General features: G+C 39.9%; 1 protein-coding gene across 3 annotated transcripts in view; it reads left to right on the top strand.

Moving 5' to 3' along the window:
- The window catches only part of rock2a (rho-associated, coiled-coil containing protein kinase 2a), a 55,676-nt gene extending 31,959 nt beyond the window's left edge, over positions 1–23,717 (top strand). The window contains exons 6-31 of one of the 3 annotated variants that reach the window (XM_066678231.1): positions 3,405–3,549; positions 3,668–3,806; positions 3,960–4,051; positions 4,182–4,341; positions 4,517–4,562; positions 6,049–6,177; positions 6,841–6,976; positions 7,099–7,190; positions 7,792–8,038; positions 8,946–9,052; positions 9,172–9,331; positions 9,450–9,610; positions 10,026–10,210; positions 10,326–10,395; positions 10,654–10,757; positions 11,116–11,302; positions 12,691–12,784; positions 14,127–14,221; positions 14,538–14,729; positions 15,504–15,672; positions 16,320–16,390; positions 16,501–16,589; positions 16,785–16,863; positions 17,037–17,292; positions 17,518–17,731; positions 21,222–23,717. In XM_066678231.1, coding sequence (XP_066534328.1) covers positions 3,405–3,549; positions 3,668–3,806; positions 3,960–4,051; positions 4,182–4,341; positions 4,517–4,562; positions 6,049–6,177; positions 6,841–6,976; positions 7,099–7,190; positions 7,792–8,038; positions 8,946–9,052; positions 9,172–9,331; positions 9,450–9,610; positions 10,026–10,210; positions 10,326–10,395; positions 10,654–10,757; positions 11,116–11,302; positions 12,691–12,784; positions 14,127–14,221; positions 14,538–14,729; positions 15,504–15,672; positions 16,320–16,390; positions 16,501–16,589; positions 16,785–16,863; positions 17,037–17,292; positions 17,518–17,731; positions 21,222–21,225 — 3,423 coding nt within the window. In that variant the 3' untranslated portion in view covers positions 21,226–23,717. Of the gene's footprint in view, positions 1–3,404; positions 3,550–3,667; positions 3,807–3,959; positions 4,052–4,181; positions 4,342–4,516; positions 4,563–6,048; positions 6,178–6,840; positions 6,977–7,098; positions 7,191–7,791; positions 8,039–8,945; positions 9,053–9,171; positions 9,332–9,449; positions 9,611–10,025; positions 10,211–10,325; positions 10,396–10,653; positions 10,758–11,115; positions 11,303–12,690; positions 12,785–14,126; positions 14,222–14,537; positions 14,730–15,503; positions 15,673–16,319; positions 16,391–16,500; positions 16,590–16,784; positions 16,864–17,036; positions 17,293–17,517; positions 17,732–18,443; positions 19,862–20,391 lie in introns of those variants that run through there. The other 2 variants (XM_066678230.1, XM_066678232.1) reach the window with 2 other exon arrangements.
- Positions 23,718–23,959: the final 242 nt, after the last annotated feature.

The following is a 23,959-nucleotide window of genomic DNA, read 5'->3' as shown; positions in this document are numbered from 1 at the left end:
AGGACAGTGCAGTTAGCCCACTGATAGTGGGAGCAGTAAGGTGTAGTTATGTCCATTTTGGTATAGATGTAAACATTGTATTTAGCAGCAGTTTTTTTGTCCGTATTTGGTATAAATTTACATGCTGTACTCTTTAATTTAGCAGCAACATACTAATGTTATTCAGTTGCATAGACATTAGCAGCAGATGTGTAGATGGTTTGAAAAGGTGTGTGTGTGTGTGTTCAGTCTAGTCACTGATGTGTGCATTTGTACCTACCAGGCTCTGATTGTTCAGGTGTCTGACAGCTTGTAAAAAGAAACTGTTGCACAGTCTGGATGTGAGGGCCCGAATGCTTCGGTACCTTTTCCCAGATGGTAGGAAGGTGAAGAGTGTGTGCGAGGGTTGTGTGTGGTCATCCACAATGCTGGTTGCTCTGTGGATACAGCGTGTAGTGTAAATGTCTGTGATGGTGGGGAGAAAGACACAGATGGTCTTCTCAGCTGTCCTCACTACCCACTGCAGGGACTTGCGATCCAGTATGGTGCAATTCCCAAACCAGGCAGTGATGCAGCTGCTCAGGATGCACTCGATGGATCCTCTGTAGAATAAAGTGAGGATGGGAGGTGGGAGATGTGCCTTCAGTCATGAATATAATGCATGTATATAATATACAAAATTCAGATAAAAATAATTAAAATATTCAAAATGTCACTGGTTTAATATTCAGGAATCTGGTTCCTGTAATTACCGCTATGGACAGTTTAACATTGTTATTTTCTCTAGAATAGAGAATTTCTCTCTAAACCACTATCATGTAGTTTATGCAAATGTGATATATGTGATCCCTGCCTGTCATTATTGGCAATATGGAGCACTTCTTAAAAGAATAGTAGAAGCCATACTCCCCCCCTCTACACTTCCTGTAGTGTATTACAGTCTGTCAGAATGATTGTGTGGATTGTATAAAGATTACACAGCGCTTTTATTTTAAGTAAGAGGTGCTTCAACTCTTCAAAAGATTTTTCTTTCATTGACGTTGTCTACTAATAACTGTGACCCAAATCTGCTGCAGCTGTTCCATGGGGCTGTGCTCCAAATCAGAGAAATGGTTATGGTTGGCTCAGTGGAAGGAAACAGACTGTTTTTAGCTCAATTAGATGGTTCAGAAAAGACTAGGTTCCAAATAAAAATAGATGTAGTCAAGGAGATTTGCATAATTAATTCAGTCATAAATATGTTGGTTTTGTCCTAATTTCAGAAAATGTGTCAGCTACAAGGCAAATATTGGAAACTATATGTTTTAAGTAAACAAGACACAAGAAACAAGAACAAGTGGCACGGTGGTGCAGCAGTGTCGCCGCCACACAGCTCCAGGGACCTGGAGGTTGTGGGTTAAAGTCCCGCTCCGGGTGGCTGTGAGGAGTGTGGTGTCTTCTCTCTGTGTCGGCGTGGGTTTCCTCCGGGTGACTGTCTGTGAGGAGTGTGGTGTGTTCTCCCTGTGTCTGCGTGGGTTTCCTTCGGGTGACTGTCTGTGAGGAGTGTGGTGTGTTCTCCCTGTGTCTGCATGGGTTTCCTCCGGGTGACTTTCTGTGAGGAGTGTGGTGTCTTCTCTCTGTGTCGGCGTCGGTTTCCTCCGGGTGACTGTCTGTGAGGAGTGTGGTGTGTTCTCTCTGTGTCGGCGTGGGTTTCCTCCGGGTGACTGTCTGTGAGGAGTGTGGTGTGTTCTCCCTGTGTCTGCGTGGGTTTCCTTCGGGTGACTGTCTGTGAGGAGTGTGGTGTGTTCTCTCTGTGTCTGCGTGGGTTTCCTCCGGGTGACTGTCTGTGAGGAGTGTGGTGTGTTCTCCCTGTGTCTGCATGGGTTTCCTCCGGGTGACTTTCTGTGAGGAGTGTGGTGTCTTCTCTCTGTGTCGGCGTGGGTTTCCTCCGGGTGACTGTCTGTGAGGAGTGTGGTGTGTTCTCCCTGAACTGGATAAGCGCTTACAGATAATGAATGAAGAGAGTGCGATGATAATCAACACTACATGTGTGCGGTCATGTAGTATAACCCGAGTTAAACAAATGAAGTAATTAGAAAACCTCCTCAATGAAGTTAGATGTACTATTTTAACATTGTCAGTTTGAAACAGTTCAAAAACCCACAATTTACTTCTCAGTACTTAGAGTCCATATATGGAGAATACACTTTAAAAGCTGCCTGTTTTGGTTGGCACAAGAATGGACAAGTTTGCATATATATACCCTTTTATCTTACATCAGATTGTCCACATCCATTTATAATATAATTATAAGAGTTGCTTCAGTGTATCAACAGAACTCATTTACTTATATCAGTGGCTACTTAAAGTCACAGTAGCCCACTGCAAATCTCATAAAGACTCAGTAAATATATATGATATAATGTTCACTTGCAGCACAGATTATTCTGCACATATTTAAGTCACAATACATGCACATTAATTATACTGATTAATATTACTGATAGTAATTATAGTAAACTAAAATGACTCTATACAACACTGTGTACAAATTCAAATACATTTCAGTGAGAATTAACTATACGAAACCCAAAGCATAAGCATTTATCGGTGCACTGATTGTTATTGTTAGTAGTTTGTAGCAGAGCATTCAATATTTAAATTATTAAAATGTGTATTACTGTCAGTTGTCAGGGTTTTTTTATTTTTTAATTAAGAAATGCTTAAAATTTAAAATCCAGTTTGAACTGAAGATTTGTTTGAAATAGTATAAAACTTACATTAGTTCGTTCCCTCTTACTGAAATGGCAGTTAATAAAATCCTGAAGCTGAAAAATGTCCTGTAGGAAGATTATTCCCAGCTCTCCCAAAGGCCACATTCCTGAGTGTGGACCTTAAATAGTGCACACGCATCAGCAAGCGCTTCCGGATTATTCCATCCACTTTGTTTTTTCTGTATCAATGCTGAGTGAGTGAGGCGTGGGGTCAGTGAGTTTTGCTTTTGGGTGACCTTGAGCGACCCCATCAACAAGACCAAAGACTCAGTGAGCCTTCAACAAGACGTTCAGTGGTGTCCAGAGTCAACTAGTTAAATGTAAATACACTTTTGGTGGTTGGAAGTGGCTGTTGCATCAGAAAGTTGTGCAATATTGTTTATCGTTTAGTTTTTGCCTTGTCACACATCTCTAGGGGATAATAATGTCATTACAGAAAAAGAAACCATCCTGTACTACAATGATTATATGAACCATTTTATGATAATGTCAGGGGGCCTTCATAATTACAGAAGCCTGGGATGACACTAACTTGCTCTGTCTGTATAATGTTGCCCCCTAGTGCATTGACACCGCATCAGACGTACCATATGAATGACTGGAGATATGGAACCACTGAATGAACATTCAGTTCACATACTGTTTTCTTTTTGTTTGTTTGTTTGTTTTCAGACAGGGATGGTGCACTGTGACACAGCGGTTGGAACTCCTGACTATATCTCTCCTGAAGTCTTGAAGTCTCAGGGTGGAGATGGATACTATGGCAGAGAGTGTGACTGGTGGTCTGTAGGGGTGTTCATATTTGAGATGCTAGTGGGTGAGTAAGGGGATATGTGGGATCATTTTTATCATTATTGGGAGAAGCAAAAAACATCCGTTTCAATATGAGTTAACAGATTTCAGCCATTTTAAACCTTTGTGGTTGTTCTTAACAGGTGATACTCCGTTCTACGCTGACTCTCTAGTGGGAACCTACAGTAAAATCATGGACCATAAGAATTCTTTAAACTTCCCAGACGATGTGGAGATATCTAAAGAGGCTAAAAACATAATCTGTGCCTTCCTTACAGACAGGTCAGCTTTTATCATCTGTGCAGGCTGAAGTATAATGAGCTACAGAATGTGTGTTTTATTCATTGTTATTGGATTGCTTTACAGTGCCGATATGGGTAGAAGTATGCAGTGTGCAAATGAGTACTCTGTGTAAATGTGTGCTTGTGTTTTCAGGGAGGTTCGTTTAGGTCGTAATGGTGTTGAAGAGATTAAAAGCCACCGTTTCTTCAAAAATGACCAGTGGACGTTTGACACAATCAGAGACTGTGAGTCCCAAACAAAAGCAATCAATGAAGAATTGATGTATTTCAAGTTTTTTTTTTTCTCCCCAAGACTTTATTTGTTTATTTGATAAGCAGTGAGGTGTATGTGAATATTGCGCAATTCTTTCTGCAGCGGTTGCCCCCGTGGTGCCGGAGTTGAGCAGTGATATCGACACCAGTAATTTTGATGAGATTGAAGAGGATAAAGGCGATGTTGAGACCTTCCCTACACCCAAAGCGTTTGTTGGCAACCAGCTCCCCTTCGTTGGCTTCACGTATTTCAAAGAAGATCAGTAAGAAAAAGAGCTGAGAAAAATACACATTTATATGTATTATTGGTTTGATGTAAAAACTTTCTTTTCTAATATGTATTTCATATTCATTTTCAAATTTAAGCTTAATTTTGGCTAAGAACTTAATAATTCAACACCTAATCATTTTAAACTTTTTATGACTTTTTCCACTCAGGTTATTAAGAGCTGCCATTAGTTCCACAGAACATCCGAAGGGAGAGGTAAAACCAGCTCTCTCACGCACACAAACACACACTCTCTCTCTCTCTCTCATGCACACACACACACACACACACACTCACTCACACTCTCTATCTCTCTCACCTCTCTCTCACACTCACTCACTCACACACTCTCTCTCTCTCTCACACACTCACTCACACACTCTCTCTCTCTCTCACACACACACTCACACACCCCTCTCTCTCTCTCACACACCTCTCACTCACACACCCCTCTCTCTCTCTCACACACCTCTCACTCACACACCCCTCTCTCTCTCTCACACACCTCTCACACACACACCTCTCTCTCTCTCTCTCTCTCTCTCTCTCACACACACACTCTCACACACACCTCTCTCACACACCCACCTCTCTCTCTCACACACACTCACACACCTCTTTCTCTCTCTCTCTCTCTCTCTCTCTCACACACACTCACACACCTCTCTCTCTCTCTCTCTCTAGTGTCTTGTTGTAGTCTAACTATGCAGTTTATTGCATTGAAAACATTAAAACCCATATTCAGTCCATGAGGCTACACACTACAAACTTGTAACTATGTAGTTAGTCATATAGCAAGGTATGCTAACCATTTCCTCCTGTTTTCTTGTCTTTTGTGTGGCAGGACAGTGTTGCAGTGAGTAAACGTTCCTCTTCCACTTCCTTCCTGAAAAAGGCTGCTGAGGCTGTTGTGCTCGTTGTTGATCATTTATCCTTGATTTTCTGCTCTGCTGAGTTTGCACAGTTCAGTTTTAAAGAAAGTTGGAAAATTAACTGGATACGTTCGCTGTGATCTAAGAATAGACCTGGGTTTACACACATCAGCTTGTTATGTACATTACAGAATACGCATTCTTGTATAAGCAAGAGTAGATTTCACCATTTTACTAATAAAGGGGTTAGTCTGTTGGGTGATAATTAAGTATTCATATATCAAATACACAACATCCCCAGATGTTGGTGATCCGTGGTTATTCAATTACTTTTTTTTTTTTTTTTTTTAATATATGTTCACACACACACACTGCATCACTAGCTCCTAATGGGTCATCAGGTTTGCACCTCTCCTCGTCAGTGTTTCGCGAAATTAAGCCCACAGAAGACTGGCATTCCAGACCCATCCCACTCCAAGCTAGCTTTACAGCCCTAATAACAGTAAATCAATGCTAACACTTTTTAAATATAAAATTTTAAATGTTATAACTGATTTATTATTCAGTATATTAGGGATTACTGAACAACTCCAGGGTCTGAGGCATGTGTGTGGTAATGTGGACACCCAGTTATCATCATGATATTTATGCCTCATAGCTTCAGCAGCAAATTTCAACACTAAACATGTTGCATGATTGACTGTGCAGTTAACTCTGTCAGGTTTGTTCGGTATTAGATTAGGAAAATAAGAGCTAATCTTGTTACTAGGAACCGCAAAAGTCATGCACATACTCTGCTAATTATATGCTAATGCTGTAATTTGCTGCAGATGCAGAAAAAGGTCCATTGTCTGGAGGAGCAGCTCAATAATGAGATGCAGGCCAAAGATGAGCTGGAGCACAAGTGTAGGATGACCAGCACACGGCTGGATAAAATAACCAAAGAGCTTGAAGAAGAGGTATGTGTGTGTGTGTGTGTAGGTTGGGGTCATCTTATTGCAAACCTTTTTTCACTCCACAAACAAGTATTAATACCTGTCCAGTCCTGTCTACACTGGGCTGTTGTCTTTGTCAACTACTTATGTTTAACTTTTATAATCCACACTGACCTAGACCCAGTGGTGTTTGAAATATTCTGCCAATATTTTACTGCACATAGCTTTTTCCCAGTAATATTATGGTGACAATTAAGAAACACATGGTGATAGTTATCATGCTTGCTAACTCATCTTAGGAGAACAGAAAGAACTCTAGACAAGATGTTTATACTGTAATCCAACTTTGGACTGGGCACCATGTCACTGCTTCGGCTATTTTGAGTAGGTCAAGGGTCCATAACGTGTAGAGCAAATTTCTTTAATTAGATATGATTAATATTCTGTGATCTAATCATTTATTTCATATAGTGTAGGAACATTTTAACATGTAAGCATGTTATTGAGGTTCACTAACGTGGACCTGTAGAATCCAATATTGTAATCATTTCCTTTTGTGTAGAAAGAGAAACAGAAGCATTTGTAAAATTTCCACTAAAATGTCATTACAAATGACCATGTGTATATCAAATATATTTTGGACATTCATATGAACCTACGTGTGTGTGTGTGTGTGTGTGTGTGTAGATGAACAGCAGGAAAGCTCTGGAGTCTTCTCTGAGGCAGTTGGAGCGAGAGAAAGCTCTTCTTCAGCACAAAAGTGTGGAAAGCCACAGAAAAGCGGAAAATGAAGCAGATCGCAAACGCTGCCTTGAAAATGAAGGTGACAGCTTGCTCTCTCTCTCTCTCTTTCTCTCTCTCTCTCTCTTTCCCTTTCCATCACTCTCTCATTTCTTTACTCACCATCCGATCAGACACACACTGACACTACATTTTACTTTCCAGTGAACAGTCTGAGAGACCAGCTGGAGGAGATGAAGAAGAGGAACCAGAATTCTCACATTTCCAATGAGAAAAATATCCACCTACAGAGACAAGTGAGATCATACTTTTGAAGCTATAGCATCCGTGTGCCCTCACCTCATACACTTATGCCTTATTTCCCTAGTCCACACTCAGGGTTTATTTAGACATGTGCTCAGTGGTCCTAAATTCATAGAAATCATTGTGATAAGGACCTTTTATAGCTAGTTTAGTCAAACGTTTGCTTTACAGTTGCTGTAGAGAAAAACCTGACTATCTACTACCCATATTTGGTAGTTATGTTAGCATTAGTTTATGATGCTCTTAGATTACTTGAGTGCTAATAGCTAACCCTTGTGGACTCATTATTATTATCTCATTTACATAGTAAACTTTTTGTCTGTAATTGACAGCTTTAATTGAAGAGTCTCTTTATGTAAATAAGTTTCCTAAACTAGCAGTTATGAATACAACCTGTTGAACATTCTTGCAGATGTTTAATATGCCTTTATTTATTTATTTTATTGTTTGGGACTATACTTAGCTTTTACGTTGAATTGTATGTTACATGTGAAAGGGCCAGTAAAAAAGCATTATTAAAAGTGTTATTAAAATATTACAGAAATAATCCTGTACTTTGTTATTGACACATCCTGTGTTGTATATCATCTGTAGCTGGACGAAGCCAATGCTCTGTTGCGGGCTGAATCGGATGCTGCTACAAGGCTGCGGAAGGCTCAGACAGACTCTACTAAACAGCTGCAGCAGCTGGAGACACACGTGAGGGAGCTGCAGGATAAATGTTGTCTGCTGGAGAGCAGTAAACTGGCACTGGAGAAAGATTACATCAGCCTCCAGGCAGCACTGGACACTGAGACACGAGAACACACACAGCGCTCCGAGACAATCTCAGACCTGCAGGGTAAAGACAAAGACACACTAGAAATTTGCAAATCACGTCTCCTCCAGGAATTCTCAGTCGGAAGACTGGCAACAGCAAAATACTCATTTGTATTTTAATTGTAAAACAATCAACGTAATGTGTTTGTTAAAGTGATACCGGTTAATTAACATCTAGCATGATTTAGCTAGGGCATTTTTAACCAAAATGGGCGGCTCAGTGGCTCAGCAGGTTAGTGTCGCAGTCACACAGCTCCAGGGACCCGGAGGTTGTGGGTTCGATTCCCGCTCCGGGTGACTGTCTGTGAGGAGTGTGATGTGTTCTCCCTGTGTCCGCGTGGGTTTCCTCCTACAGTCTAAAAACACACGTTGGTAGGTGGATTGGTGACTCAAAAGTGTCTGTAGGTGTGTGAGTGAATGTGTGTGTGTGTGTTGCCCTGTGAAGGACTGGCGCCCCCTCCAGGGTGTATTCCCGCCTTGCGCCCAATGATTCCAGGTAGGCTCTGGACCCACCACGACCCTGAACTGGATAAGCGCTTACAGATAATGAATGAATGAATGAATTATTAACCAAAATAATGTTAACATGCTCACAGTATCTTATAGCGCATTTGTGTTTAAATTCCAAGGATTGAGGGAGGACGACAGTGCTGTTCCCTCACTCCCCCACACTCGTTTTTCCTGTTTCCATAGGGATTGAACCAGTGACCTTCCAGTACACAGCTGCCCCTTACCTACTTAGCAATATTAGGTTTTACTTTTATGTCTGATTGATGTTAATTGTAATATGGAGATATTACAGTCTTTAGCTGACTGATAAGTTTTCAGAGAAGTGAACGGGAAGACATGTTATTTTGCATTCAATAAACAATCAGCAATCTGTATCTCTGTCACTTTCTTAATTTCTTTTGTTTTCTCTCTGTTTCCAGTACGTCTCTCCACTCTGGAGGATGAGGTGAGGCAAGCGAGACAGGCTTTGTCCAAAGCTGAGAGTGAAAAGAGGCAACTACAGGAGAAGTTCACTGACCTGGAGAAGGTGAAGAGACTCTTTTCTCATACTCTGAATGCAGTTAACAACATTAATTCACATTAATGTGAATATGCTCCATGCTCATCATTTTGACATTCCTCCACTTTTGCCTGTGCATTTAATAGGAGAAGAGCAATAAGGAGATTGATATGACGTATAAACTGAAGGTGCTGCAGCAGAGTCTGGAGCAGGAAGAGGCAGCTCATAAAGCTACAAAAGCCCGTCTGGCCGACAAGAGCCAGATCAGCAAATCCATCGTAGGAGCCAAGTCTGAGGCAATGAAAGGTACCAGGGCTTCACAGTTTATGAACAGCTAATATGCGATAGTGTATCACATGTAAAATGTGTTTATTTATTATGTATTATCTTGTGTATAATGGCAGTTTTTTGTGGTTGGTTTCAGAATTGGAGCAGAAGCTGCAAGAAGAGCACTCCTCTAAGCTGCATGTGGAGAACAGGCTGCTGGAGCTGGAGAAACAGAACTCCATGCTCGACTGTGATTACAAGCAGGCACTTCAGAAACTAGAGGAGCTGCGCAGGCACAAGGACAGACTCTTAGAAGAGGTTTATGTCCTGTTTTACTTTCTTGGTGGGATTCTGATCCACTCGTAAATTATGAGGCTCTGAAACTTCATTATTGTTAATATTCGGCCTTATAATCTGTTAATAATCAGACTAAACGCTCAATTAGTGTCAAAAGTAAATCAGTATAAGGAAGGGGATCTTTCTTTCAAGATGAGTTTGTCCTTGTGGGAATTGTAGTAGTAGAAAATATCATTGTTTTTCCTCCATAATGCTGAAGTATACACACTATCACTGTCATAATGCACAACCCTTCACACCTTTCAGTGGAAATTCAGTGTGGATTTTTAATTATCATCAGATAAGTTAGGTTCCTTCTCTTTAAAAAAAAATCTGTTTCAGACATTAATATATGTGCATGTTAGCATCATTTTCTTTGGGCGTGTGTCTCTTCCAGGTCAAGAACCTTTCTCTGAGGATTGAACAGGAAGTGCAGAAAAGGAGTCTGACCCAGAATGACCTGAAAGTCCAGAACCAGCAGCTGAGCACTCTGCGGACTTCAGAGAAACAGTTGAAACAGGAGATCAACCACCTGCTCGATATCAAACGCAGCCTTGAGAAACAGAACGTGGAGTTACGCAAGTAAACAATCCCACAGTGCACCACTGATAAACCTTCATAATGAAAGGATTTTAGTTTTGTACAATTTCTACAATTGTTTCTCTTCTCTTCCCTATCAAACCCCACCACCCCTTAGAGAGCGTCAGGACTCTGATGGGCAGATGAAGGAGCTGCAGGATCAGCTGGAGGCAGAGCAGTACTTCTCTGTAAGGGTTTTTCGGCATTTTCATGAAGTTGATTCAGTTACAAATACTAAAAATATTATCATTAAGCCAACATGTATATTATACCCCTCTAACTCTCTCTCTCTCTCTCTCTCTCTCTTTCGCTCTTGTTCTCTCTCTCTCTCTCTCTCTCTCTCTGTCTCGCTTTCTTTCTTTCTTTCTTTCGCTCTTGTTCTCTCTCTCTCTTTCTCTCTCTCTCTCTCTCTCTCTCTCTCTCTCTCTCTCTCTCTCTCTCTCTAGACACTGTACAAGACCCAGGTGCGGGAGCTGAAGGAAGAGTGTGAGGAAAGAAATAAACTGTATAAAGACATGCAGCAGAACCTACAGGAGCTGCAAGAGGAAAGGTGAGTCGTTTGTGTGTTTAAAGTAAAGTTTTGCCAAAATTAAAATTTTCAGAGTTTACTCCAAATGTTTGAACTTTGCTAGACTTGAAGCACTTATTTGTAATTATTTTTCCCCATATTTGTGAAGTGGATATATTTCCTTGGTTAGGGATGACAGTTTTCAATAGTGTGAACTCTTTTTTTTGGAAAATATTTTGTCTGTCTGTTTGCTGAAGTCATTTTGTCTGAGCTCGTTTGTGTCGGTTTGTAAAGCGATTTTTTTTGTTCCTGAATGTGTTTTTAGTTTTGTCTCTGAGACTTTTATGAGTTAGTAAAGGGAGTATTTGAATTTTGCTAATGTGATTGTTTTGTCTCTCAGGGACTCTCTTGCCGCTCAGCTAGAGATCACTCTGACGAAAGCAGACTCTGAGCAACTGGCTCGCTCCATTGCTGAGGAGCAATACTCTGACCTGGAGAAGGAGAAGATCATGAAGGAGTTGGAAATCAAGGAGATGATGGCCCGACACAAGCAGGAACTGACCGAGAAGGACACCACCATCAGCTCAGTGTGTCCAGCAGCCTTTCATTCTCAAATGTCAACATGTTTCTGTTTAAATCAACAAAAGTATTGTTTTTGTTTTATTGCATTGCTGAATGATTCATCGTTGTTGTATTGCAACATGTTTAAAGTTGAAAAATGTAACTCAATATTGAGTTTGGCCAGTCAGTTTTGACATCACAACCACCATCCCCCAAAAAATATCTGAAACTTAATTTATAGAAAATAATGTGATTTTATTTTACAGTAGCAATATTGGTCTAAAAATACAATAATTCATTAGTATGGTGTAGGGCCTCCTTTTGTGGCCAATACAGCGTCAGTTCGTCTTGGGAATGACATACACAAGTCCTGCACAGTGGTCAGAGGGATTTGAAGCCATTCTTCTTGCAGGATAGTGGCCAGGTCACTACGTGATGCTGGTGGAGGAAAACGTTTCCTGACTCGCTCCTCCAAAACACCCCAAAGTGTCTCAATAATATTTAGATCTGGTGACTGTGCAGGCCATGGGAGATGTTCAGCTTCACTTTCATGTTCATCAAACCAATCTTTCACCAGTCTCGCTGTGTGTATCGGTGCATTGTCGTCCTGATACACGGCACCGCCTTCAGGATACAATGTTTGAACCATTGGATGCACATGGTCCTCCAGAATGGTTCGGTAGTCCTTGGCAGTGACGCTCCCATCTAGCACAAGTATTGGGCCAAGGGAATGCCAGGATATGGCAGCCCAAACCATCACTGATCCACCCCCCATGCTTCACCCTGGGCATGCAACAGTCTGGGTGGTACGCTTCTTTGGGGCTTCTCCACACCGTAACTCTCCCGGATGTGGGAAAAACAGTAAAGGTGGACTCATCAGAGAACAATACATGTTTCACATTGTCCACAGCCCAAGATTTGCGCTCCTTGCACCATTGAAACCGACGTTTGGCATTGGCATGAGTGACCAAAGGTTTGGCTATAGCAGCCCGGCCGTGTGTATTGACCCTGTGGAGCTTCTGACGGACAGTTCTGGTGGAAACAGGAGAGTTGAGGTGCACATTTAATTCTGTCGTGATTTGGGCAGCCGTGGTTTTATGTTTTTTGGATACAATCCGGGTCAGCACCCGAACATCCCTCTCAGACAGCTTCCTCTTGCGTCCACAGTTAATCCTGTTGGATGTGTTTCGTCCAGAGCATGCCATGTTCATATGCTAGTGCCAAAAACTAATTTCTGTAAACAGATATAAGTAACTGACAGCTAATGTTTTTATGAATTAAAATGAATTTTTTTTGGAATTTCATATATTTTAAATTGCTTTCCCCTGTCCTTATAGGGCTCTTACAAAGATGTTTGCCATGAACATTTGTCGTAATTGTGCCTTTCCCTGTGTGTTTTTGTGTGTATGTGCAGTTAGAAGAAGCTAACCGCACATTGACAAGTGACGTGGCTAACCTGGCCAATGAGAAAGAGGAACTTAACAACAAGCTGAAAGAGGCTCACGATGGTGAGAGAATTTTTTTGTTGCCATCCAAGTGGTTGGTTCCTATAATAAAATGTTACTACAGCCGCAGTGAGCTGCTACTTCTGCTCTTAAAAGTTGAATTGTACATGTGGTCATTTGAGGATTCAATGTCATATAAGTTACATTCACACAGCAGGTTAAAGTGGCACAAATATGATCACTCTGTCTCCACAAGGTGACCTATATCTGGCATCAGTCTGAACAGATCATGCTCCTAAATGGACCCACATGCGCAAAGGACAATGCTTCAGGCGCTGACCAGAAGGAAATGTCCGTCTGTTTCATACAAAGCACTTTAATAAATAGTATTAATTAAGAAGTGTATAGAATATTAAAACCGGAACAGATGTTTCTCAAGTCTCTCGTGAACACGATGTCTCTAAAGAGAACTAGACGAACATGAGGTTAATATTTTCATGATCCACATTTATACAGCTTCATACAGACATGAACAATATAAAACTGATAAAGCACTTCCAAAACAGAAGCTGTTCTCTTGTTTGTTTTATAAAAACCCTTTATACAAAGTTTTATTTTCTCATAAATGAGAGACAGGAACCTGGATTAAGGTGTTTTTTAAAGTTTTTTTTTTGTTTCCTAATATTTTTTACAAAATGAAAATACTTACCGTATTCCGAAGTGTCGTAAAAGTTCACGATCTGGCCACACACACGATTCCGATCTGGCCGTTCAGAGACAGAGTCGCATTGCCACAGATCGGATAAGGATCGGATCTCAATACCACATATGAAAGTGGCCCAAATCTGATTTTAAAAAGTCAGATTCAGTGCGATTTTGTGCTGTTCACATGGGCACACAAACAACACATCTGTGTCACATGATGAAACAGGATTTGGGCCACTTTTACCTGCTGTGTGAACGTAGCCTAAGAGTGGTTTGTTGGGAAATAATTCAGTGTAGAGAAACTTGCAGCCAGTGTTCAACATCTCAGAAATGTCATTTAATTTGCTCTCCACATCAATCAGTGAACTACAATTTTGTCTTACAATGCACTGCATGTTCCAGTCCACTCTAAAAATAGTTATAATTAAAATAATAATTTAAAAATAGCTATAAAACCTGGTCTCAGTCAGAGATGTCAGCCCTCTATGATGAACATCGTTATCTCTAGGAGCATTTCACGTTAAACTGAAAAATGTTTCATTTTCATGAGTACAGAGGTGTTGTTTCTACTATAAATCTTAGTTACACTGCTTTAACGTAGACTGTGATTTATATGTCACAACCTTTTCCCATATAGAAGAGACATTCCTCTGTAAGCACTTTTCTCACCCGTTTTCTTTTAAATCTGTTTAATATTCAGACATGCAGAAGTTGAAGGAAGATGAGCAATCCATCACTCAACTCAAACTTGCGTACGAGAAGCAACTGCAGTCAGAGAGGACCCTCAAGACACAGGTGAACTACTGCAAGAGAATGTCAGGGGTCTTAGAAGAATATCCATCTCCTTCACTGAACACAATGCACATTTGAATGTAGAAAATGTCCACTGTTTAAATAAGGACTGAGATTTATAGCCAGGACAAAGTCTTATGGTTTCACTCATCAGGTTGCTAGACTATTGGCAGAAATTTTTTATAAATGCTAGAAAGTTATGCAGAGGGATGGTTTATTAATTACTATCATATATAATAGCCCTACGTATATATATTTTTAAACAATTCTGTGTTTCGAAGTGTGGCTTACGTATAAATGTTTGTCTTTTTAAAATCAGGCTGTTAACAAGCTGGCCGAGATCATGAACAGGAAAGAGGTCCGTGGTGGTAGTAGCCGCCGTGGAAATGATTCAGATGTCAAGAGGAAGGAGAAAGAGAACAGGAAGCTGCAGCTGGAGCTGCGATCAGAGAAAGAGAAACTCAACAGCACCATCATAAAGTATCAGCGAGAGATCAACGAAATGCAGGCGGTACACAAAAAAATCATACACCACCACACTGATCGCTACACAATGCTAACACAACCTCACACAAACATAACGCAGTAAAACACCATCAGATTTTACTGCGTCAAACAACACCATCACCAACAATAATGAGTGATCAACAACATCCAGACCTTTATATGACCACCACCACAGTAATACAACACCACACTGGCCAACGCTGACTATACACAGCACTAATAACACTGTTTAATTCACTGCAGTGTGGTGCATGTGTATTTGTTTATATACAGGAGGTCCTCGGGTTACGTCAGTCCCGAGTTACGATGTTTCGTGGTTACGACACATCTCCCATTTACTGTATAAAGCCTTGTTTCGACTTAAGTGGTTTTGCGTCGTAAACGTCGTAACACGAACTTCTTAACTATGTTATTTACGTACAGTATGTACGTATGTTCCGACTTACACTGAAAATCGGTTTACGACGCGACGTAGGAACGGATCAACGTCGTAAGTCGAGGACCCCCTGTGTTTTAATATTTATTATTTTATAGTAAACTTAGCACTTAAACATTAATAAACATTCAGCATATACACAATAGGAAAATATGGAGAATTGAGTCACAAAGTGGTGGTTTGAAGCAATCCTTGAAGTACAAAAGTATATATTTTATATGGATATTTATTTACAAAAATTATTCAAGTGAAATGATGAGAAATAATTAGATAATTGTATATGTTATGTGTTTTTTAATTTTATATGATGGGTTAAGTAATTCTATGTCATTCTTTTCATAGCAATTGTCAGATGAGTCAGTGATGCGTGTGGAGCTGCAGATGGCTCTGGACAGTAAAGACAGTGATATAGAGCAGCTCCGTGGACTCTTAAACTCCCAAAATGTCCACTCACTGGACTCCGCCAGCATGAGCAGCGGCCCAGACTTCGACACCGACGAGTCACTGCCAGGTCTCCTTTACCTACACTTACTACCTTCTCTCGTTTATATCAGCTGCCCTTATTCATGTTTAGACTGCCATTCTAAAGTCTGGAATCAGTTTGGAGTCGTGTCACATTTTATATTTATTAATTTAGTCCATTTTAACTACTGCTGGATGCTTTGAAATTTTGTAAACTAAACACCATACATCTTCAGTCAGTGTAATATATTAACTGCTTTCATTTCTGATTGTCGATGCATTCTGGATATTGTTCCACTGCAAATATTATATATAAACATTACTTGATGTTATACTGATTACTCGGATGCATCTATACCTCTGCATAGTTCTGTTTGGTTTATAGGTTGATTCCTTCCCTTCACTTTTACTTTACCTTTTTTGTTTAAACCTCTTTTCGACACAGATCAGTTCTTCCCACTTTTCACCTCCCTCATGTTTCTGCCACTTTTTTGTGAGTCCCTCCTCCTCCTCTCTACCTTCTTCATCTCACTTTAGCAAATTTCCACTCAACTTTTGAACACACTTTACCCCTGTTCATGTTGATAGAGTATTTTTTTTCATTGTCCCCATAAACAGTAACTGTGTAATACAATTTGTGTTTGTGATTGTATGTGAACTGATTTTCATGTGCAAACTGTCTGTTTCGGTGTACAGAAACAAGATTAGAGGGCTGGCTGTCCCTTCCCGTGAGGAACAACACCAAACGTTTTGGTTGGGAGAGAAAGGTGCTGTGAAGTACACAGTGTTTACACACACACACACACATACATATATACATTTTCTGTAAATGTTAACAGGTTGTAGAATGCAGCTGTTCTTTTTCTACATACTTTAGTATGTTGTGGTGAGCAGTAAGAAGATTATCTTCTACAACAGTGAGCAGGATAAAGAACACTCAAATCCAGACAGGGTGCTGGATATAGAGTGAGTATTGTCCAAATCACAACCAAGTGACCCCAACTCATCCTTTAATAAACCTCTTGTCCTGTGTCCATTTTCCTTTAAATGCCATGTGCATTTGGCTTGTCTGGTCCTCATTGGGTCGTATAATTTATTAATTTACAGGGAATTGTCTTGTGTTTAGACCTAACTCCTCTCTGTTTATTCTTCTTTCCACAGTAAACTCTTCCACGTTCGTTCTGTCACCCAGACAGATGTGTACCGCGCAGACGCTAAAGAGATTCCCAGAATATTTCAGGTATAACAACAAAAAGTGGCACCCCTCTTCATTAATGTCGTAGAAGTCGTACATTGTTTACATATATTGTTGCACAACACGCCTTTTTAACAAAGTATGTCACAATACAGCCATCATTAATTGAACACCCTCTGAACCCATTTGTTTGTTTTGTTTCCTTATTTTCTCTCCAGATCTTGTATGCTAATGAGGGTGAGAGTAAGAAAGAGCAGGAACTGGAACCCATGGGTGAGAAGTCCAGCTACATCTGCCACAAAGGTCATGAGTTCATCCCCACCCTCTACCACTTCCCCACAAACTGTGAGGCCTGCACTAAACCCCTGTGGAACATGTTCAAACCTCCTCCAGCACTGGAGTGCCGAAGATGCCACATCAAGTGCCACAAAGACCACATGGACAAGAAGGAGGAAGTCATAGCACCATGTCGAGGTGAGGATGAATCCAGTCAATAATGAAGCTACTAAACCTAGTTAAGCCATTCTTAGATCAGTAATAACTAAATGTAACTAAACATTTAGCTAATAACCTTATGTACAAAGGTAAACAAAGTGCCAAGCGTGACCAACATCTGGATTATTTGTGTTTGTTTTTATGGCCAAATATACACTTCTTATATTAACATGAATTCTTTCACTCCTCTTTCCATCTGTGCAGTGAACTACGACGTGTCCACAGCTAAGAACATGCTGCTGCTGGCTGCATCTCAAGATGAACAGCAGAAATGGGTCAGCAGACTCGTCAAGAAAATCCCTAAAAAGCCGCCTGTGCCGGAGGCAACCCACCGCTCCTCTCCTCGTGCCCCTGTTAAAGTACAAGCCAGTCAGTCCTTAAGGAGGCCCAGTCGACAGCTACCCGCCAGCAAAGCCAGGTGAGAACAGGTCTCCAATTCTGTTAGAACTAGAGATTTTCTATGTTAATGATTTCTGTTTTTATGGTTCATGTTTCATGGTCTCAGAATCATAACAGACTGCTGATCCAGTTTTGCCTCATTAGGGTTTTGATGGCTCTGTTGATTCTACACTTAATTATGAAAGAAGCTAAATTACTGTCTTACAGAAAGTTGTGATGCAAGCACGTACAGATAAGAAGCAAATTAATTATTAAAGTAAATTTAAACGGTGCCAGTTTGGGGTGCCTTATTCATTAATCTTAATATCACTGTGGAATCCCACTGATTTTTCCAAATATGTGGATAATTACATTTTTAAAAAGATGTAAACAAAGTCTGTGAGAGGTTTGGTGTGAAATGCTTTCGTCTTAAAGACAATTAACAAGTTTGAATTTTTTGGTGGTGGTAAACACCAGACGAGTTTAGTATTTCTGAGAGTACGTTACTTGAAATGATTATGAATATGCGGTCTAAACCATCAGACATTGTGTTATGATAGTACTGACATAACACTTTGGCCTAAACACAGGAACATATTTTTCAAATCAGCCACTTGACACCAAAACACTCTGAATCACTTTGTTGATTTCTCTCATCGATTGAAATGTGGAGAAATTTTCAGATTTCATTGGAAAGGCATGGCTTTTTATTTTGGTGCTGGTTATGTAGTTCAACTCTGTATGACACACAGGACTGTGCACAACTCTAAGGAATCTACAGCGCCCCCTCCAGGCAGGGAGAAATTCTTCTACCACAAGGGTCATGAGTTTATGCCCACTCTCTACCACTTCCCCACTGACTGTGAAGCCTGCACTAAACCCCTGTGGAACATGTTCAAGCCTCCTCTGGCTCTGGAGTGCCAACGGTGCCAAATCAAGTGCCACAAAGACCACATGGACAGGAAAGAGGAGGTTCTGAGAGCTTGCTCACCGACCAAATTCAACCCTGAATTCGCGATTGGGTGAAAATGGCTAAATGGAGGAGTTAATATTTCTTCATAGTGATAACACGTAGAAATAGCATTCAAAATGAACTGGAGCTGAAGAGGTCTTAATTTATTTGGTCAAGAGTTTAAGACCCAAATGTGTCTTGAACATCAGTCCACAGTATATTCTCAAATGGTGGTTAAAAATGGCAAGTGTCTTTCTTTAGCTCCAAATCATTTGCCAAATGCGTGACTGCTGTTTTAATGGGGCTCGGGTAATCTGCCGTAAACTATGCATCCATGGCATGTTCTAGGCCACTAACAAATCATTGAGTTGCTTCAAATTCTTTTTGGCACTACTTAAAAGATTACAACACAATTTAGATACACAGTTACAACATAGACATAGATACTAGAACTTCATTTGAAGGCTGTGTAATGAAAATATTCTGCCATATTAAATCAAGACTTCCAACAAACTCGGACTGAAAGAAGAATTGGTGTCAGTGTACATTATGTTAATTTTATAATAATTAACACAGCCTTCAAATTCCATATTTATTACTAGGCTAGATCTCAGCTCTTTTTGGTTAGATCCTTTTGAGTTTCTTATTAAGGATGAACAAAAACTCCCAGGTAGCATCCTGTAGATGGCAGTAGTTTGCCTCCGTTGGGCTGTATGTGAAATCCTGTGGCAGTGGATTTTCCTCTTCTAGGCGAAATCTCAGCACTCTTTCTCACTTGCAGGGTTCTAGATATGGGCCACGAGGACTGGCATTGGGCTTTGGATGAGGTCGATGATGTCGATGTTGAAAATGCCTTTAATTTCTAAAGAGCATGCAGGGTTGAATCATGGTAACTGCTGGCCGAGTGATTTTCGAATTGTTTTGTGCTTGTGGTGCCTTTCCTGATGCTACTAAAGCGGACTTTAGTTTGTCTGCAGTGTTGTGGTGGGTGTCAGTGACAGTTGCTGCCAAGTGAATAACAGTTTGGCAGAAGTCAGTAGAACACGTGGAACCTTTTTATAAGCATTCTCTCTTTCTCAACCAGCTGATAGCTTATAGAGGCATATGTTGGCAAACATCAGTGTGCACTTTTCTCCATCTTACTCGATTATCACCCAAGACATGTTTGGTGTTGAAAACTGATGCTAATATGGCTAACAGGTGAGAGAAGTTTATGAACAACATTACATACCTTGGTGCCAACATCAGAGTAAGTGCAAAAATGCTTATGTTGTTGTTTTTTTTACACTTTTTCACATATTTATAAGTGTGAACAAGTTCGAATTTCAAAATTGGTTTTCCTCTTTTTTGCTTAACGTTTGTCTTGTTGTTTACATGCGCGCTAGCAATATTACAGATTTTGTAATTTTCCATTGCCAGTATTAAAAAGCATTATGTGCATGTAGTAAGTAACTGTGATGGGTATTGTATGTTCTTCCATCGCTTGTTAACTACATTAGCCTCAGAGCTCCAGTGCAAATTAGAGGAGCAGTCACCAAACTTGTTTTGGCTTATCATCATTTGAGGTGCACATTTCATTTTCTCTAAACTTCTCCTTTAAGAGACACTCCATTGCATTACACTCCAGTGAATCCATCCACTGTTAGCTTTTTTTTTTTGCACAAATTTAAGAGAGAATGTTTAAAAGTGTTGGGTGTTTGGCCTTCCTTTCTCTCCGCCTGCTTTTTAACCAATTAACCTTCCCCCAGGTCAGGATCTTCGCGTATGAGACGAGAGGACTCAGATGACCTTCTGAACAAATGACGTTTTTGCTTTTTTTTTAATTTTAATATATTTTTGTGTTTGTTTACCAACCTTTTATTTATCAAGTTTACAAACCCATGTTTACTGCTAGTGAATATACTGTAAAAGATAAAAGGAGCAAAATAGTATTATGATTTAGTAGCTGTTACCTCTAGCAATAAAGGTTTGTGAACCGGAGTGTTTTTGCGTGATGTGTGAAGTGTTAGAAGCCTGTCTGCATGCAGGGTGTGGTGGTGCTGAGGTGAGGGTTAACCCTTAGAAGTGTTAGTTCCTTTGTTATCATTTTTAAGTATAATTAAACTAATATATACAGGGTGACATTTGTGATTTTCCGCTTTGTTACAAAAAGGTAAATTCAGAGATTTTTCATCCACTAGTTTTATATTGGCATATTTAAATTTTTGAATTCATTTTTGTCACAATCTGTATTCACACAGTCACACAGCTGATGCGGGTAGCATTTGCGTTCAAAAATTATACAAAAGGTCAGTTACTATAATGTTTTTTTATTGTAAAATCAAAAAGGAATAACTACTGTAAAATATTACTTATCACTTTTAGTAAATTAGTTATAAAATTTCTACTTAAACACAAGTGAGATATGAATTGAACGTTTATTTTTGCACTTTCTAATATGTTTAGTTATTCACATAATTCACTTAATACATCATCATTAACCCTGGTATTAACTGTGACTTCTAAGGGTTAAACAAGCGGTCATTTGTGGGATTTGGTTAAAAAATGCCAGACTAACTCTCTCTTTCCTCCTCTTCAGCTAACCTCACTTTGGGAATGTGGTGTAACTACGTGCTGATGTGGGGTCTCCTCCTTTTCACAGCCACTAAAGACTTGTGGTCATAATGTTTTACAGAGTTTCTGGTGAATCCAAACTAGAGACAGAGACACATGAATGCTGTGGGGTATTGTTTTGTTTTTTCTCCCCCCTCTGAACGTTACGAAGTAGGGATGTCTCATTTTGAATCCAGAGCTTTCAAAAAGGAACGAGTACACTGAGCTAAGAGATGTTCAGATTCACAGAACAAAACCTCCTCCTTCTTTCTGCTCCAAATCAGAACACAATGCACTTACTTGAACTCCAGTGCTTTGGACATGAAACGGAGAGAATAAAACGCTATGGAGGGAAACGCAATCATGATTCCTTTAAAAGGCAATGTTCTTCCATCATATCAAGACGAACGGCCATTGTCTTGGTCGTTTTCTGGCATTCATCATGTCTGTATTTTCAGTACATCATGCATTCATTTAATTTTTTTTTTTTTTTTTTTTATAAGATTTAAAGTGTTAAAGATTGTGGTACTGATGATGTACACTACACTGTTGGATTCAAAAGTGGCACTAAACAGTTTATGATATATATAAGATACACTATAGGCCCACAAGTACCCAACAGGCCTGATGATAGTCTCGGTTGTGAAACATTCAACCATAGAACTGGACTCTCTAAGGTTACCATGCCTAATGCCATTTATCCACCACAGAAGTTTAAAGCCCCCATCACCACTGGGCTGTGGAAGAGTGGAACTGTCTCCTCAAGAGTAATGAAGCTCCATTCCGTACTTTTGGGATGATCTGGGATCCAAAACTCATTGTCCAACATCAGTACCTGACCACAATTATGTTCTCATGGCTGAACACCATCGAATCCTCAACAGTTTAAAGCCTTTCTAGAAGTTTAGAAGCTGGGACTTCAGCTAAAGGGAACACACCCTACTTCAACCCTGAATGTCAGAAAATAAAAACACTGGTGTCTGCAGATATTTGGAGAAATAGTGCATATAGGAATATGAAATATATTTATTATATCATGTGTCATCTCCAAAGTGGATAAATGTACAGGAGAGGGCACAGTGTTAGTGAGTACATACCTTTGGTCAGCGAGAATTTTGACTATATTTTGCAAATGCCAAGAATGAAGATACAAGGTTTTGCAGAGTCACAGCTCAGATTGTGGTTGTGTTTGTGTTTCTCACAGTGGATGTGAGTTTGATTAGCTGCATGGGTCCCAGTAAAACTGACACAGCTGGGATTCCCCCCCCACCCACGTCACGTTTTCTTGCTCAGACCTGCCTTAATCTATAAAACATAGCCAGGGTGGAGTGATTAACGCCCAAGGAACTTCTGGAGAGATGTAGCCTTTTTTTTTAAGCACCAGATACTACCCACTGATATACTGATATTGTATCTGGTGGAATCTGATCTGAATCTGATTTGTTGCTCACTGGATAATATCTGGTGCCAGTAACTTGTAATCTATTAAAAAAATGGCCCTGACAGAGGCTCTGTGTAAACCTTTTGAAGTCCAGGTCATCTCTCCAAGCCTTAGCCCCATTCATATATAAACCTGAAAATCCCTAAATGAACTAAATTACAACTGCTCCAGCCACAAGTGTGTACTTTACTAGCAATTGTTGCTAGGTAGGTCAAGTTTTACAAAAACTGATAAAACCATTCACTGTAATGAGTTTTCTTAATCTTCAAATGTAGTGTTATTCATTTCAAAATGATATGTATTTTTGTATACAGGTGTGTGTGTGTTATATTTGTGTCAGGATGAATGGGATTTTTTTATCAGTACTTTTAAGGTTGTCAAACCTAGCAACAACACCTGTCTGTAGAAGGAGCCTGGAGAGAACAGCTATTTTTACTGTAATCTTTCAATTGTTGCATTTATATGAAAGGCAACAGAGGGCTGAATCTCAAATGACTCCCTAACTCCAGACAGTGCACTGCACAGATCATGAAAGTATGCAACTAGTGCACCATATAACCATTTTTTACATTGCTTTTTCATAAACATACCAAAAGAAATGCTCCAGGATGCTGTGACATGAAAGCATTGACATTAACGTTCGTTAGAGAAGCACTGCGTAGGGAGTATGGAGCCAACGGAAATGCAGCTAAAGACACACAATGATTTTAGCCATAATAGTGGAAATGTTTCTCATGATTGACTTGGCATTTCATAATAATGATAAAGTATATATCATTATGATATGTCTTAATGTGACAGGAGCTAATCATAAAATTATAAATATGAGATGTTGCTTCAGTTAAGAGCTGGTAAGTCATTTTTCAAGTGATGGACACTGTCCACATCCCACTATAAGAGAGAAACTGATGGTTTGAAGTGAGTAGTGTTCTATAGAGTTCAGCCAGTTGTGTGTTGCGCGTGTGAGGCAGGGTGTGTGTTCACTTGTGCCGTGAATGTGTTACTTTTACTGTACTTTTACAGAGCTCGTTTAAGGCACGATATATATAGAAAATATATACCGTATATTTGACATGGCATCATTAAAGTCACTGTTTATTTATACTGGCCTGAGCACTTTTCATCTTAAAGCGCTGTGTCCAGATCTGCATGTTTTATAAAGCTGTATTGTTTTGACAGTAGAACAAAAAAAACCATATGTAGCCTTTGTGGTTTGATGACCCTGTATAACATTTGCTTATTTTTGTAAAACAATAAAAAATTACTCTGTTCAAATGAACTAT

The sequence above is a fragment of the Hoplias malabaricus genome, chromosome 8 (assembly GCF_029633855.1).
Source record: "Hoplias malabaricus isolate fHopMal1 chromosome 8, fHopMal1.hap1, whole genome shotgun sequence".
Classification (NCBI taxonomy): domain Eukaryota; kingdom Metazoa; phylum Chordata; class Actinopteri; order Characiformes; family Erythrinidae; genus Hoplias; species Hoplias malabaricus.
This window is presented reverse-complemented; position numbering and strand designations above follow the sequence as displayed.